The sequence below is a fragment of the Ursus maritimus genome, unplaced genomic scaffold (assembly GCF_017311325.1).
Source record: "Ursus maritimus isolate PB19 unplaced genomic scaffold, ASM1731132v1 scaffold_17, whole genome shotgun sequence".
Classification (NCBI taxonomy): Eukaryota; Metazoa; Chordata; class Mammalia; order Carnivora; family Ursidae; genus Ursus; species Ursus maritimus.
Genome location: NW_024424119.1, coordinates 56,994,231 through 57,011,477, shown reverse-complemented (window position 1 = coordinate 57,011,477; position 17,247 = coordinate 56,994,231). Strand labels below are relative to the sequence as shown.

Genomic DNA, 17,247 nt, shown 5'->3' with positions numbered 1-17,247 from the left:
GGGGTTCCCAGGGAGGCGCGCAGCCCAGTGGCGGCTCTGCGGCCGGGCTGCCTTTATAGCTGTCAGGCAGACAGGGAGGAACTCACACTTCCCACCAGGCTGCTCCCCCGCCCGCCGCCGGCAGGCCTGGCGCACACTTTAACCCGCTCCGCGCCTCTGGAGCCCAGCCAGGCCGGCCCAGCTGCCTGCTGACTGCTGCCTCGGCAGCGGCCCAGCGCAGCAAGCAGGGAGGCCGCCGTCCTGGGTCCAGCACTGGGAACCATGTATTGGGGTGTCCAGACAGAGCAGCTGCTAGCCTGGGGTCACAGGGGAGGCTGGTGGTGGCAAAGCCCAGCCTAGGCCTGTTTGATGTCTGGCTCCAGAGGGGACCCAGTCTCTGCCCCCTACCCCCAAATGGACTCTGCGTTGTAGGAGGTGTCCGGTCTGATAGCTCCATTTTACAGACGGGAAAGGTGAGGTCTGGGTCACCCCGCCAGCCTTGGAAAGGTTCTCCTGAGAGACAGATGGTTCCGCAGGTGGAGGGACGAAGGGAGACCCAGTGAGGGCTCAGCCCGGGGCTCCAGGAAAGGGACAGACGTGCCCGTGGCCTGCTGACCAGACAGCCGACATGGCCAGGGCCAGTGGGGGGAGGCCTGGGGAACTCTGTGCAGATGTTCAGCACCAGCTTGGCAGGGCACAGAGGCCTGGCTGGGCCTGGGCCAGGTGGGCAGCCCCTGGCAGGCCAGACATGGTGCTCCAGGCCTGTGTTCCTGCTGAGTCAGAGCGTGGAGCGGAGGACGGAGCGTGCGGCACACGCTCCAGTCCCCAGGAACCCAGGCAGACCCCAGACTCTGCAAGCTGTATACCCAAAGCCAGGCCTGGCCCCTGCCCCTCGCACAACAGCCCCTCCCCCCCACCCCGAGCCCACCCTCCTGGAACGCAGGGTGGGGGTGGAAGCTGCGTGTAAGGTCTTCTGAGTCTTTCACCTGCCTCCCTGCCTCGGTCCTGCAGGTGGCATAGCCCACAGTGGCACCTAGAAAATCCTCCCCCTCCCATCCGTCTTCCCTGCCAGACGAACTGGGACGTGAGCTCCTCCTTCTGCTGCATCCTGGGGTGGCTGAGAGTTATTCCAGCCCTGGGGAAATTCTGCCCTGAGTCTGGCCACCGACAGGAACAGTTGAGAAGGAGTGAGAGGAAAGCGACACTGCCTCCCACCCTGCATGGCGTCCTTTCTATGCACCAAGAGCTCTGAGACCAGCATGCTGAACATCCCCATCTTACAGATGGGGGGACTGAGGCTTCAAGACCGTTGAGTGACACCCCGGGTGGCACATCTGGTTCGTGGCATGTCAGGGACCCCACGGCTGTCACTGACCATATCCTCTCTGTCTGCGGACATGGCATGCGCCCCTCCCCCACCCCGAACATCGGGGTGGCAGGTCTGGCTCATCTCAGTTGCCCCTTGGGGCTGCTGGGAAAGTCGGTGCAAGGGAGACTTGAACCCAGGTCCACACTGCCCCCTGCGGCCGGCGTGCTGAAGCACAGACAGGACAGAGCCCGTCCCCGGGCAGTCTGAAGCACACACACCCACGCGCACCCCCCCACAGACACACGACAGCCAGGGCCAGGGCACGCTCGGAGCCTCAGCTGCCCCCCCCCTCCAGCCCAGCGCCAGGGCCCTGCACCCCCTGGCGCAGTCCCGAAACTCCCAGTGTTTCTGGCTCCACATCCAGCCAGCGCCAGGGTGACTAATGGTTTCCCTTGGGAGGGACCCCACAGCCAACCGACACAAACACCCCCAGCGCCTCCACTTAGCCCGGCGGGACAGTGCCTGGGAGACAGACCTGCCACCCCACCCCCTGGCGTCGTGACCTCCCGCAGGTGTGTGACCCGGGGCCCGCCACCCTCCACCCCACCCCGCCCTCCACCTCAAGGAACCCGCCAAGGTTCTCCCCCACGTGACACCGGCGAGCCCCCACACTCCAGACCCACAGGGAGCTGCGGCTGCGCTTCCTCTGCTGGGGGCCCCGGGGCAGTCGGGGGAGACCCCGGGAGCCAGGGAAGGCTTCTGGGACCCCCAAAGACCCTAGGAATTGGCGGGGGTGGGTGAAGAATAAAGTATAAGCAGGAGCACCTCCCTGAAGGCCTCGTCGTGCTCCGAGTGTGGAGCGAGCTGGTGTGGGTGGGCCTCCCGGGCCGGCAGGCCTAAGGTGCTCTTGGGACCCACCTCACAGGATCCCGGCCAGGCTCTCGGGGCAGGAACCCAAGACGCCCGAGGAGCCTCCCGGCCGGCTACAACACACAGACCCGGAACGGCAGCACAGCCTGGGCTCAGAAGGCACCACACTCAGGGCTGAGGCTCTGCCGTCACCCTACTGAAGGTCTGAATAATGTTATCTTTGAATCCGTGCTCTAGAAGTGACATGGGATGGGGCGACAGAGCACACACAGGGGCTTGCAGCCTCGGCTCACACACGGCCCGCCTCCCTCCATCTCCCAGGTTCTGGACCCCCCCAACCCACCCCCAGCCCCACCCCTGCAACCACAGCTGCCCCCTGCCCCCGAGGGGCCGGGCTGAGGCTGAGTCTCTGGGTGGGGTCCTGGGTACTTGTGAGGGTGAACACTCATCCCCTAAGTGTCCTAGTGTCCAAAGGAACACGACCTGAAACCAAATAAAAAACAGCGCGATCAGTCTGGAGAATTCGTGGAGGAAAGAAAAAGCTTCATCCTGATTTTTAAACCAAGGTCCCCCATTTTGCACTGAGCCCCACAGATCACGTCGCGGGGTAACTGCCTCCTGGCTCCATCCCTCCTGTGATTCCAACTGTCTGGAGAGTCACTGCAAGAGAAGATTCCAGGACCCCCTCTCCAGTCCTGCTCCCCACCCCGTGAAGCCCTTGTTTCATGCCCATCTGGACGTGCTCAGCACCCCCAGATGCTCTCCTGGGGTCACCTCCTATGCGAAGCCCCCCCCGTGCCCCAGCACTTTGTCGAGACTTCAGAATGAGCTTTCCTGGCTGATGGCTGGGACCCCACAGAGCAGGGGCTGCTGCAGGCTCACACTGTGTCTCTGTGGGGCCAGCATCGTCTAAATGTACCAGGTGCTCAAGAAACAAAGGGGTGGACTTGCGTGGCCCCTCCTGACGCCAGCATCTCCTTGTACTCTGGGGGTCCTCCACTCTCCTGAGGCAGAGCTCCCTGCTGCCTGCCGACAGCTCCCAGGGTCTCGGCCCCTAGAGTGGCCTCACTCACGTGCATCGCCACCCGGGGCCCTGGCTACAGAAGGGGTGCTGTAGACCCCTGTGTTTTAGGAGACAGTCTTTCCACCAGAGCCTTCTGGATGTCTGGGGAGAAGCTTGGAAATGGGAAATCAGGCACATTTCTACCGGATGAAGGCTCAGGGAAAAGAAGAGATCCAGGGCTGGGGAGGGGCACCGGGGGCCATGGGGTGAGCCGTTGGGGGTGCTGGTGATTGAACAGTCACACTGGGAGCCGGCGCTGTCCTATACAGGAAAGCGTCCAGAGCAGAGCTCAGAAGCATGGGGACCGCAGCCAGAGGCTGTGTGAGGTGGGGCCTCGCCCCTGGCACCCAGAGGCCGGCCAGCACAGCCTCGAGGGCGGCTCACCTGTACCATCTTTCCCACTGTCCCGCCTGTCCTCTCTGCTGTCCACCCAGTGCCTGGGGCATGCTGGGCGCCTTCTGACAGTGGAGCTTTCCCACCCAACAGGCACTGGGCCGCCGAGGGACTATCTGGCCAGCTTGGTGGTGACCAGCCAGACCCCAGAAGAGGACCAGGCCCCAGAGGACAGCCCCAGCAGCCAGCCCCTCCTCATGAGCTCCCTGCCCAGCCCAGGGGAGAAGACAGCTTTCTCTGCCCTAGGCCCAGGGCCTGGACATTCGGGAAGGACCTCCTCCTGTGGACCACTGGGGGGTCAGCAGGTGGGAGGCTGGACCCCAAAATGGATTTCTTTGTTTCCTCGTCCTTATTTCTCAGCCAGAAGCACTGGCATGTTCTGTTAGGCCGAGGCTTGAAGTTCAAGTAGGGGGACCCAGGAAGTGTGCAGGCCTCTCTGGTTCTCGGATTCTGCAAGAGGCTCCTTTCCCCCCAAATATGGAGCAAGGACGGGAGCATGAGAAGCCCTGCCGCGGCTGAGAAGTGAGCTTGCCACGGGAGCTCCAGAGAAACGAAGCCCGGAGGCCAGACAGACAGACGGGCTACTGCTCAGAGCACCACACACTCATCAGCGTTCCCCGCGACCCTGTGGGTCAGGGGCCGAGCCCTCCGCCTGGCTCACCTGGCAGGCGCTCAGAGGCCGGGGGGGCTTGAGCCACTAATTCTCAGCCAGCGGCTGAAGACAACACATGACGGCTCTCAGACACACACACGTGCACAGAGCAGACGCCCCGCATGGCAGTCCGGGGGGGCGGGCCCCAAGGAACGAGCTGGAAAACATCAAAGCCCGGACCCCTCCTGCCAGGTGCAGGGGCACCTCTGCGGGCCCCTACACAGAGAGCCAGGGCACGAGGGCTGCTGTGCTCTGGGGCGACCGAGAGCCGTGGGTCGGGTGTTCAAAACTTGGAGGACTCAGGCGCAGCAGCTGGCTCGGCTCTCCGGGCCGGGCCTAGCAGACAGACAGCTGTCCGGGAGGCGGGAGCTGTGTGGCATTCCAGGCATTTCAGCACCTCTATAAAACCGGCCCACTCGCGGCCGAGGGGGCGAGGGAAGGGGGCGCGGGCGGTGGGCTCCTCTCCCCCTGCAGCTGCCCCACCCACCCCACCCCACCCCCCCCCCCCCCCACCCCTGCGGGGACCCACTGGGGCCGGCGCCATCTGCCGGGTGGAGGGGGGATGCCGCCTTGGGCTAGGCAGGGAGGCCCGGGCATCCCGAGACCCCGAGCACGCTGCAAGAGTCGGGGCCAGGAGCCAGTCCCTGCTCTTTTCTGAGCCTCAGTCTCCTGGCCTCTAAAATGGGGAGAGCAGAGAGAGCGACCCCCACCCCTCCCCCAGCTGCTGGCAGGACCCAACAGGACGAAGTAGGAAGAACACTTGGCACGGAGCCCTACACATGGCCAGCGCTGAATAAATGTGTGTGCGAGTGGTTTTCAAGACACACACAGTGTGGTGGAGGTTAGAAGGGAGAGACCGCACCCCGGCGGGGGTCAGGGGAGGCTGAGGGCTACAAGGTGAACGGGGAAGGCCGGAGCGGTGAGTGTCCCCGCGGAAGGAGGGTGTGCGGCCCGTGGGCTCGGTGCAGCCAGGGCATGAGCAGGTGGTGGGGAGGGATGGGCAAGGCAGGCCCGTAGGCGAAGGCCACGGGTGGCACATAGGTGGCTCGGGGCCCCGGTGGAGCCTGCCCAGGTGGAGTGGCTCCCAGCCCCGCCCCGCCCTAGCCCCCCACACTTCTTCAAGGGCTACACTCCCCTCGAAGTGGCCAGCCTGTGTCTCCCACTCTGCCTCCCCCTCTCCCGGCCCGCAGGCCCGTGGTTTCCCCTGCTGCAGGGAGAGCCGAGGGTCATTTCAGTCCTGTTCGGAGCTGGACGCCTTCCCCCGAGCCAGCTGGTCGGTCTCCAGGCTGCCAGGTCTCGGAGGGGAGCCACACGGGGGCCGCCCCCACCTCCACACTGTACTGGACTTCCGGCCGGTCTGCAAGGGCTCCTCGGGCTGCCCCAGGCCTGGTCACCTGTCTCCCCACGTTGGGGCAGCCCCCCTCAGCCCCCTTCTGCCTTAATCACTGCAACACATGTACAGCCAACCGCACCCTTGCCTTCCTCCAACACCTCCCCCTTCTCTTTTTCCCTTCCCCAAGCTTACAGCCCTGGCCCAGGAGTTTACAGCTGCAAAGAAAACACACACACACTCATGCACAAAACCAACTGTGGAATGTTTTCCTGCCTCTGAGCAGGGCTTACGGCTCCAGAGAGTTCTCTGAGCACCTGACATCTACTCGCATTTCCACACCACGGGGTTTGTATTCCTCCTGGGAGCGGGGGCTGGGGGCTGGGTGCGAGCAGGAGCGGAGGGGTGGAGAGGCGGGCAGGGAGAGCAGCCCTCTGTGATGGCCCACGTGGGGTCGCCTGCCTCCTGCCCTGCCCAGAGCTGCACACAGCAGGATCTGGTTTTCTCATTTGGAGAGGGAGTGGGGCTCCGAAGTGCCAGACTGAAATGTGCAGGAGCCTGGCCTCCTTGGACTTTCATTCATTCTTTGAACAAAGTCATTCATTCAGCCAGTGTTTGTTGAACACCTACCGTGTGCCAGGCTTGGGCCCGGCACAGGAGCACCTTGGCTTGCCTGGGCGCCAGGCCGGGGGGCGGCCTCCCCCACAGACAGTGCTGTTGAGCCAGCGACCAGAAAGAGGAGGAGGAGCAAGCCTGTTCTTGCAGTGGAGTGGGGGGGAGATAAGAGGAGAGACGGGGTCTGAGAGTATGGTGGAGACCCGGGTCTGTGGTGGTCTCCTCGACCCTTGGACTCTACCCCAAGGACGGTAGGGGCTTTGGAAGGCACCGAAGCAGAAAAATGGTGTGACCGAATGCATTACTGCCAACAGCAGAGACTGCTCTGGACACTTGCGCTCCAGCTGTCCCTGGAAGATGACCCTCCGCGGGCCAGCTCCCAGGAGAACAGAAGCGTGGCACAGCCACACGGTAGAGTACTACTCGCCCGGCAACCAAAGAACCCACCTGACACGACGTGGGCGAATCTCAGGGACTTTCTGTTGGTGGAGCAAAAGAAGCAGACCCCAAAGAAGGCACACTGCATGGTCCCATTTGTATGGAATTTTAGAACAGGCCAAGTCAGGCATGCGGCGGAAACCAGGGCAGTGCCTGCTTACACTGGCAGAGGACGTGACCGGACATCCCGGGGCGATGCGGACGCAGTGGTCGCACAGCTATATGCGCTTGTCAAAATTCATCCAGCTGTGCTTCGAATCCGTGCGTTCCGTCATACGTGAATTATATCAGGATGAAAAAAGAGAACAGAAGTGAAGATCGTTCTTCGGCTCACAACAAATCAATCAAGAAACAAGCAATCAGGCCAGGGAGAGTCAGCCTGGGTGGCTCACCACTCCCATCATTCCTGGGCCAGAGGATAAGGGGGCACCCTGCCAGACAGGTCCCCTAAGACGTCTTACGCCAAGGGAAGGTTGTTTCCCAAAGCCAGCCTAGTGATGCTGAGATGGACGCTTCAGCCTGGTACTGGGAGCTCGTTAGAGATCATCCCGCTGTTTACCACAGATGTGAAACAATGTAACCAAGGAGAAAAGACTGTTTCATTAGTCCAGTTGCCAAGGAAACCAAGGTGGGGAAAGCGGCGAGCGGAAACTGATGTGCGCTGGGAAAATACGAAGCTTGTCTTCAAGGTCCTTTTGTGATCAGAACTGGCTAAACCTTGGGTTCTCTCACCTCTAGCCACCAGCGGACAGGTGACTCGAGCAGCAGAGACCACTGGTGCGCTCGTTCTGGGCTCCCTACTGCCCTGGGGAGAGGACCAGGACGGAAAGCGCCTGGAAGCTGAGGATTGTAACTCATGGGGACTTTACGCCAAGGTTGTTGCCTCAGAGAAAAGAGGTATGGTCTCCTTGAATCAACAACTCTGGTCTCTCCAAAAAAAAAAGAATCCGAGACAAGTGTTGATCACATGACACATCAGCTGTTGGACACTGTCCATGTGCTCTCAACACATGCACTCCTAGCCCTGCCTCCCTTCAGGGCATTCGAACCACAGCTGCCCTTGGAGCCCCACTGAAGGGAGCAGGCTTTGTCCCTGTTTTTCTCTGCCCTGGGGACCCGGGAGGCCTGCGTCCTCCCCTCCTCCCCAGCCAGTGCCTTCCTCCCTGGCCCATGGGGACGCTCGCAGCGAAACTGCTCCTGCCCACCCTCAGCAGCCTGGCCCTCCTGCCCACCGTCAGCATCGCTGCCAAGCGAAGGTTCCACATGGAGGCCATGGTCTACCTCTTTACCATGTTCTTCGTGGCGGTAAGTCTGGGACACTCTCCCAAAGGCGCAGGAGAGGGGCTGTCTATCCACCACCTTCGTTATTGGTGAGCAAGAAAAGTGATTTGGAGGTGAAAGGAAGAGCCTGGAGACCAAAAGAGAGAGTTAGGGGGACCCCTCCTCCTCTCTGGACCTCAGTTTCCCCATCTGGGCCAGGAAGTCACTCTAGGATTGGTGTTCACAAAACCAGGCCCACAATGGGCTGGCGTCAGTCAGTCCAGGACAAGCCCTTCAAGGCTTCTGGGGTGCCCCTCCTTTTGCCACTGGCAGACCACCCCAGGGGCCCCCCACCCCACCCTGGGCCCCTGCCACTCTCCCAGCTCCACAGGGCAGCGGAGCAGGGAGGAAGGGGCTGAGCCAGGCCCGAGAGGGGGTTAGTAGGGTTTAGGGAATGCATTGGGCCTGGGTGAGTCTGATTCCAGAGTTCCGGAGCTGGCCCCAGTTCAGGAGGGCCTGCTCACGTCTGCTTGTCTCTCCTTCTTGAGGCCTATGTCTCTCTCTGAGTCCTTCTTTCTCCATTTATACGCCAGGATGACTGTCTCTCTCTCTCCCCCTCCCTCCCTCCCGGCAGGGCTTTCTCCCTCTGCATTTCTCTGATTCGTTTTCTCCGCATCTGACTTTTTTCTTTTATTCTGTCTGTGTCTGGGTTGCTCTTGATTTCTGGAGCTCTGTCTCCATAGAACTTGCTCTCGTCCCAAACCTCCTGGTCTTTCCCTGTCTGGCTTTGTTCCCCTGGCCCTCCACGTGTCTCTGTGGCTCTATCTACTGTCCTTAAGCTTCTGTCTGTCTGTCTGTCTGTCTGACTGACTGTCTGCCTGCCTACCCTCCTGCCTTTGTACCCCTCTATCTAATCAATCATAGCTCTACCTACCTAATCGATGTCCTATCCCTCCACCCATCACCAATCTGTGTCTCAGTGCCGACCTGTGTCCCTCTGAGTCCCCCACCCTCACGGCTAGACTCCCTCCCTTGCTCTGATGGTCTTCCCCATCAGCTCCCGTCAGACTCACCCTTCTCCAAAGCCCAGCTCCCCATGAGAAGCACGCACTGGGGAGGCAAGTGTTCCCCCAGTCTCCTCCCTGTGGCAGCGCCAGACATGTGAAAAATCGCATGCCTCCTGCCACCGGCTGGCCTCGCTCCTCAGCAGCAGGGCCTCTGTGGGCGAGCATCAGAGTCCTTGGGGCAGCCCTGGACGGTGAGGTCTGTGAGCACACGCATGTGTTTGCAGACGTGTGTGCACCTGTCACGCCGACGTCCTTGTGAGCCGAATCCAAGCTTACCTGCAACGGGAGAAGCCGCGTGTGCACATGGGATGGCGCTCCCTTAGGCAGCAAGGTCCTGGGGCTGGGGGTTGCCTGGGGCGCCAGTCTCCAGGCCTGGGCGGGAAAGATCTTGGCTGCTGTCTAGCCGCAAGCCAGCATCCAGGCTGTAGGGCATGCCAGTGCTCTGGACACACTGTCTCATGTAATCTTAGCTCCCCATGAGCCTGAGATTGTGACCAGCCCATTTGACAGATAAAGAAACTGAGTCCCACAGAGGCTGAGTCACGTGTCGCTGTATAAGCCCTAGAGGCACCCTGGGGCTCTCAGCTCATTCAAGGCGTCTTGTTCAATGCCACTTTGTTAGCTCTGCGAGGGACCCCTGCCTGGGTGAGTCCCAGGAAGTCGATTTGACAGATGAGAAACCCAGGCACAGAGTGGACCCGGGACTTCTCTGCGGGTATAAGGGGCTTAGGGCTGGGGAGAGGAGCCAGGGATCTTGTCCCCAGGTCCCTGTTAGACCCAGCCCCAGAAACTACAGACACCGCCAGGCCACCCCTCCCTGCTGGGGCTGGGCTGGCCCCCAGCTGCCTTCAGGCTGACCTCAGAGGCCCACTCTGTCCCACCCTAGCCCACCCAGAGTGGCAGAAGCAGCTGCCTCCTGTGACAAATGTCCTCCAACCTCAAAGCCATGCTCAGCCCCTTTCTCCCAGAGCCCTAAACGATACCATTGCACCTTCTGCCTCCCATGTGGCTTCTTCTGTGTTCTGAGCAGAGCCCTCCTCCAACAGTTGCTATTTCTGTTCCCAACACTGTGACACGTGCTCAGTCGCTTGGAATCCCCTGGCCTGCCCCACGGAATGGGTATTCTTGTCCCTGTTTGACAGAGGAGAACCCCAGCAGCCAGCCACTCGCCTGAGCTCACAAAGCAAGGACCTGCTAGGGGGGCCTCTGGAGGCTGTGCTGTCTCCCACCAGACCCTCTTGGCACTCCCCCCCCTCCGCCAGCACCCGCCCCTGCATCGGAAGAGGGAGGCAGGCCTCACAGGCACAGAGGACAGGCGCCAGTCCCTGCTCTGCCCTGCCCCCTTGGCAGGTAGCACTGTTCTGAATCTGTCCTTCCCCACCCATCCAACGGAGATGAACCAAGGGCCTGGGGTCAGCTCCTGGGACAGCTCTCCTTCAAACCACTCCAAACCCTGCCTCCCTGACCCTGCATTCACACGGCCAGGCTGAGACAGAGCATTCCTGCTCTTCATGGGGCCGGGGTGGACACTGCCGAGAATCTCATAGTGATTAAGCCTGTGGTTATACACGGTGATCTGAGCTACACAGGAGAGGCCCGGGTGCAGAAGCAGCAGATGATGGGACTGGGCGGCGGGGGGAGGGATGTAGTTCTGGAAGTAGCGGGAGAATGTCCATGTCACTCACAGGGCCTAGGCGCCACGAGTGTCCTTCCTGCTCTATCCTGCAGAGTTCTGAGCACCTTGATCAGGCCCCACCTGAAGCTTCTCTTTCCCCAGCTAAACGATCATGTCCACAGCCTCGTTGCTCTCCTCCATCCTCTTTGCCTGTGTCGCTTCAAAGGGTGCAGCATCCAAAGTTCAACAAGTTCTCTAGGTGGGTCTGACCAGAGCAGAGAGAATCGGGACTGTCACCTCCCTTGTTCTGGACACCATACCTCTATTCATGCCTCCTACATGCACCGTAACTTTAGGTTGCCTGCGATTGTAACTAATAGGAGCTCTAAATCGACCCCAACTTGCTCGACTCACCGAGTGACCCAGGGCTCCCGCTCCCCCATAACATCCCTGGGCCTCCAGACTTGGGCTGCTCTCCTGGACGCCTCCTCCCTCCTCCTGAGCTGGGTTCACCAAGAGTCGATTGTGCTGGTTCCCAAGCTCGTTTATGCCCATGGAACTTGTCAAAATAATTACATCACATAATTAAATATTACTTAAAGTGATGAAATGTGTATGCAAAAGGAGAGAGCTGCCGTTTTCTAAGAAATCAGTGGACTGCTGTGAGAATACTCCACAGTGCCATTTTGCTCTAAAAATTGCCAATAAAGGGCGCCTGGGGGGCTCCGTTGGTGAAGCGTCTGCCTTCAGCTCAGGTCATGATCCTGGGGTCCTGGGATCGAGCCCCACATCGGGCTTCTTGCTCAACAGGGAATCCTTCTCTCCCTCCCCTTCTCCCCCTACTCGTGCACGCTCTCTCTCTCTCTGTCAACTAAATAAATAAAATCTTTAAAAAGTATCGCTATTAAATTAGTTGGGGAGACACAGGAGAGAGATGGGTGAAACTACCACGCTGTGCTCAGCACGGGGTCTCCACAGTTTCCCAGAACTTTAAAGAAACCGGAGCTGGAAGCCATAGGCCGGAGGTGCTCAAAGTACATTATTCCCCACGGGTGGCTGGCATCAGCCTGAGAAACTCGTAGCAAAGCACACCTCTGACCCCACCGCAGACCTGCTGACTCCGCAGCCCAAGTCTTCACAAGCCCCCCAGGGTTCTGGTGCCCACTCACGTCTGAGGACTTCCCCGGTAGGGGGGCCCAGTCACGACAGGGGGAGCGGTAGAGGAGAAGGGCCGACTGGCATCCGGAAAATAGGCGGTGGCCTCACACCCAGAGGCGCTGAGGGAACGCACACGTACCTGCTGCCGGTAAACCAGGTGTTGAAGGGACGTGCAGGGCGCGTCTTCGGGGTCCCCACCTGAACAACACCCGGACTCTGGTCATGTCACACAGAGAACATAAGAGACACGACTGAGCCCTTAGCACAGCCCAGGCTCCCAGCCCCTCACGTGGATTGTTTCGTCTACTCCCCACAAGACCCCATGAGGGGAGCAGTGGGCAGCACTGCTGCCATTTCCATTTTTCAGGTGCGGAAACTGAGGCACAAAGTGACTTGCCTGAGCCTCGAAGCTAGTGAGCGGCCTGGCTGGCGGGGGGGTGTGGCGGGGGCCCAGCTGTGGCCCCGGGGCTCCCATGCAGTCCTCTCCAGCCCCTGACTGCTGGGGGTTTTCCGGCAGGTACACCACGCCTGCAACGGGCCCGGCCTGTCGGTGCTCTGTTTCATGCGACACGACGTCCTGGAGTATTTCAGCGTCTACGGGACAGCGCTGAGCATGTGGGTCTCACTGATGGGTGAGTGGCCGCGCCTTGTCACCCGACTGCCCCGCCATCTACCTGCCCGCTCCCAGAAACAGCAGAGCCCACTGGCTCTGCTCTCCACCCCGCATCGGAGCGTCTGCTCCCCTCTCCTAGGGTTTGAAGCCTGGTTTAATTGATGAGAAAGAACGCACAGCCCTTAAATGCCCTGACGCCCATCCTCACATCCGTTGGATTCACACATGAATGAAGGCTTGTTCAGACCACTCTAGGTGATGGAACCCGTGGAAGGGCTTCCGGCTCTCCCACTCAGGAGACCATTGTTCACGCGTCAGGGTTTGCCCCAAGACGTTCCCTGAGGCTCACACAAGCGTCCACGCACATCACTGTCAGCTCAGGTTTTTAAGAGGATGGAATCACTCAAAAGCGTATGGTGTCTGCACCTTTTTTCTCATGTAGCGCCGTCTGGCGGTAACGTGGGGGCACGTGGGCCCCATCGCACGGGCTCCCTGCTATTTGCCCAGGCCCCGTGAAGGACCCAGATCTCTCCTGTCTCTTACCTGCATGTCTTCATCTCCGTCCCCGGGGTCCTCGGGCTCATGGTCCCCAGGCTGCTCTGTCCACATCTGTCCATTACAACCAGCCGGAACTCAGACCTCAGGGTGACCGGGCTGGTCCATGGGGTCTCGCTGGCCAGGAACACCCCACACAGGGGCCCCTGAGGGATGCCTCTTGGGGGGGCAGTGGCCAGGGGGGACAGAGAGGCCGCTCACCCCTCCCGGTTCCTCTCTCCCACCTCCAGCGCTGGCCGACTTTGACGAGCCCAAGAGGTCGACCTTCGTGATGTTTGGCGTGCTGACAATCGCGGTGCGGGTCTACCACGACCGCTGGGGCTACGGGGTGTACTCGGGCCCCATCGGCACGGCTGTCCTCATCATTGCCACAAAGTGGGTGCGTACTGTGCGAGCCTCAGTGGACAGGGACGCCCGTCCCCTGTGACCCCTCCACCTCGGGGTCTCCATTCACCTCCCATCTCAGGGCTCCAGCTAAAACACAGAGACAATGAGCATCAGGCACCCCCGCTGCGTAGACCCCGTCTGTATCATCCATACCCACTAGCTCTGGACCTAACCCAAGTGACTGCACTTCTCTGCCTCAATTTCCATATCGGAAAAGCGGTTGTTACAGGAACAGTCCAGGACCTACCTCATAGGGTTGGTTCAACGATGGACTGAGTTAACGCGCCTAAAAGTCCTGGAATAGAGCCTGGCTTCTAATGTGCTCCACACATACGAGCTATTTCTAGTATCGTTATTATACTTTGCAGAGAATGACTGCTTTAAAGATGCAAAAGCAACTGGAAATGGCCTGGGTTAATCTGGGAAGACTTCATGGAGGCGGTGAGCCTTAAGTTTGGTTCTAGCGAGGAGGAAGCCTGTGGTGTGTGGTGGACAGGAAGATGGAACTGCCCCTAAGCACTGAGGCAGACTGAGCCAGAGTTTGCAACACTGACATCTCTTCAGTGGGCCCCCAGTGGCCCTGACGCGCAGTCCCCAGGCCTCCCTGCACCCTCTGTTGTACCAAGGCCCTCCTGGGCTGCGAGGGCAGAGAGCTGCTCATGCTTCCCAAGCTAATGACGGATGCTAGAGCAGGATGGACGGAGAGAAGGAGCTGAAGCTTGCAGGGACCAGAACACAGGCCTGGCCTGAGGCTGGACCCACTCTCCAGCCGTGCAGCAGCCCAGGCCCCAAGGTGACATCCCTCTGCCACATTTTCACCCCTTTTGGAGCTCCACCTGGAATCTCGGGGTGTCCCAATTCCAAGTGCTGGCAGGAGGGCTGGTCCAGCCCAGCCCAAGTCACACACCCACTCAGGGCCCCAAAATTAAGGCCAAGATGGCAGGGCCTCAGGGGATGGGGGGGGGGCGGCTGGCCAGACCACCCGGGGAGCAGGAAGGCAGTTCTCTGGAAAGGGGGTCAAGCTGGGCAAGTGGTGCAGAAGGTGTCCATCAACCCATGTTACAGCTGCAGGAGGGAAAAGAAAGCCCGGCTCCTCCTACAACCAGGGAGTAGAGGATTTGTTCTGCCCCTCAGTTAAGGAAGGAAGTAGGGCTCAGAGAGGTCAGCGATCAACAAGAAGTCACGCAGCACCTGCCGAGGTCAGACCTTGCCTTTCCAAGAGAAGGGAAGGAGCCTCTTTCTCACCTCAGCTTGGGGAAGCGAGCCGCCCCCCTCCTGCCCCGCAGGAGGCCACTCGGCGCTGCCTGTGAGAGCAGGGGAGGCATGTTGGGTCTGCCGCGTCTGGACCCAGGGAAGGACCACGTTAATGAACAAGCTAGAATGCATAAACACAGAGCCCTGGGTCTCGATAACGCGCTCATCCCCCAGCAGGAAGTAGGATAGGCTGCTTGGACTGCCCTGGAGGGCCGTTCCTGCTGCAGATCTTGGCTGGTCTGGATCTGGGCTGGATTGTAATTAGCCAGAATAGAAGCCACTCGCTAGTTTCCCTGGGAAGCGCCACGGCGACTTCCACGGCCCTCGGGCCGCGGATCCGGCCACAGGAACCGAGAGGTCTGCCTGGCTGCCTACATCCTGGGGCTCAAATTGTGTTTTTCAGACCATTTAACGTGGAGTTTATTTTGGATTTTCAAGGGCAGTTGTTTCCTGGAATGAGGGTGGATTTTTCTCTCAGAGGCTCGTCCCTTCTTGAGCCCGAGTTGGGAACGGCAGCCCTCAAGGAGAGGAAGCAGAGAGAGGTGGGTGTGGGGGCCGCGGGGCAGGGCCGGGCCAGCCTAGGACGTGACCCTGGGCAGGCGCGGCCGTGGCCACCGGCACCCAGGCCCCCCAGCAGCACCCACGCACTGTCTGCGCCCGTGCCGTCCTGATGTCTTATTGGCAATGGCAAATTCCAGCAAACCACACCCCAGACTCTGGTGGCCCAGCCTGCCCCGACCAGCACAGGGGTCCTACACACGGGGGAGGGGGGGGGCGGGGTGTGCAGTTGGGGGGGCGGCCCCAGCCCCACAGGGGGTTCCACGATCCGCAGTGTGTGCAGCCGTTTCTTGTGCTGAGGTCCCAAACACCCTGCACCCTGAAACTCCTTGGCCCCAGGGGTTTGAGTTTGCAGGATGTGGTTCCGCATTTACTGCACGTTCTCAGTGCACGCGAACCCATCATTTTAAGCCTCAAATCTTGCTCGTGCCTCCCACTGACTGGAGCACCTGAGCAACCAGAGCTCCATGCGCTGGTCAGCTTGACTCAGAGGCACCACGACAGGTCGCGATCTACGAGCCTCTGAAGCGTCTCTCGGACCACCACAAAGGCGCCCCCGCAGGCCACCCAGTGGGCGGCACCAGCGCTCCAACACCTTCTTGCTGTGTCTGGTCCCCGGGGGATCCCCTCTGGCTGGCAGGGGTGTGCGTCCAAGGGTGGCCTCGTTAGGCACCAAAGAGGCAGGCAGGGGTGGGGGGTCCTCACGGGGCAAACTGGCCCAGGGGTTCCCAGCCGAGCCATCCAGGCTGGGGCTCCCTTGGGTCCTGCCGCCACGGGACCGTGGCGCGTGAGCCATCTCCCTGAGCCCCGCCTCCCGCCCAGGGATAGCCAAGGGGCGCGTGCGTGCCCGGGGCCGGCTCCGAGCAGCAGCCCCGCGTGTGACCTCTCTGCGTGGCCACTCTCCCCACAGCTGCAACGGATGAAGGAGAAGAAGGGTCTGTACCCCGACAAGAGTGTTTACACCCAGCAGATAGGCCCCGGCTTCTGTTTCGGGGCGCTGGCCCTTATGCTGCGCTTCTTCTTCGAGGTAGGGGGACTGGGGCCCCTCGGGGCGGCTTCAGCAGCATCCCGTTCCTGCCTCCTCTGTCCCTCCCTCCCACCACACACCGTCCATCCCCAGCACCGGGGCTCTCGCTGTCTCCGTGGATCTGAGATGAGGTGCACAGCCCAGAGGGGGCCTGGGGCTGGAGCCTGCACCTGCAGGAAGGGGGGGGGCGGAGGGAGGCAGGGAGGAGCCCCAGCCTCATTGTCAAAGGCCCAGGGAATGGTGCTGAGCTTTCACTTTCCACCTTCAGTGCTCCAGGGGTTGGAGGTCAGGAAAGACTGCCCATGGGGGGGGGGCGCTGAGGATAGGCCCCTTGGAGGAGGGCACTTGGCCAGATTCTGGGGGGGAGTGACTGGCAGGTACCCCAGCGTGCCAGGCATTCGAGCAGAGGCATGGAGTGGGGGGATGGGGGGAGTCCTGAGGCCGCAGACTGACCCCCCTCCCCGCCTCCCCGCCCCTGCAGGATTGGGATTACACCTATGTCCACAGCTTCTACCACTGTGCCCTGGCCATGTCCTTCGTCCTCCTGCTACCCAAGGTCAACAAGAAGGCTGGAAGCGCAGGGCCCCCGGCCAAGCTGGACTGTCCCACCCTTTGCTGTGCCTGCATCTGACCTCGCACCCCCGTCCCTCGAACCTGTCCACCGCAAGCCCCTGCCCTCCCCCGTCTCACTCCCAGAGAGAGGCCTCCTGTCCTGCCCCACCCCGAGCACCCAGGAGAAACGTCTTTCCTCTGAGCCCGAGAGGTCCCTGGGGATTTGGGGAGCTCCTGATGAGTGCTTCTTGAGGGCCCAGTTACTAGGTTTCCACATCATGCCGGAAAGAGAAGAACTTCCTCCCTCCTCCTCCTCCACAGTCATGACCAATGTTGTGTCTGCAGAAGCCTGGAGCCAGCGTGTGTCCCCCCATCTCCCCTTCCCTCCTCACCCAAAAGTTTCGGCCCAGCCCCAGCCGCAGAGAGGTTCTGCCCACGCGCCCTCCTCACACCGTTTTCTCTTGGAAACACCACTTCTATCCTGTGCCCTCAGGCTCTGAGCACAGAGGCCAGGGGGAGCCATCTCTGTCCCTGGCCCAGGCCTGAGTGGCC

The 17,247-nt window shown here is 60.9% G+C and overlaps 1 protein-coding gene across 1 annotated transcript; it reads left to right on the top strand.

Moving 5' to 3' along the window:
* Positions 1-7,811: 7,811 nt before the first annotated feature.
* MYMK (myomaker, myoblast fusion factor) lies at positions 7,812-16,837 on the top strand. The gene is made up of 5 exons (XM_008709442.2): positions 7,812-7,954; positions 12,267-12,381; positions 13,148-13,296; positions 16,027-16,143; positions 16,625-16,837. Exons 1-5 carry the CDS (start codon positions 7,820-7,822, stop codon positions 16,772-16,774), a joined length of 666 nt encoding a protein of 221 aa, XP_008707664.2. The 5' UTR covers positions 7,812-7,819; the 3' UTR covers positions 16,775-16,837.
* Positions 16,838-17,247: the final 410 nt, after the last annotated feature.

Bases quoted from the DNA above. Each gene is read 5' to 3' on its own strand.
- MYMK (XM_008709442.2), top strand. From the start codon at position 7,820: ATGGGGACGCTCGCAGCGAAACTGCTCCTGCCCACCCTCAGCAGCCTG. The intron at 7,955-12,266 runs GTAAGTCTGGGA...GTTTTCCGGCAG, and splicing joins TTACCATGTTCTTCGTGGCG to GTACACCACGCCTGCAACGG. The intron at 12,382-13,147 runs GTGAGTGGCCGC...TCCCACCTCCAG, and splicing joins CATGTGGGTCTCACTGATGG to CGCTGGCCGACTTTGACGAG.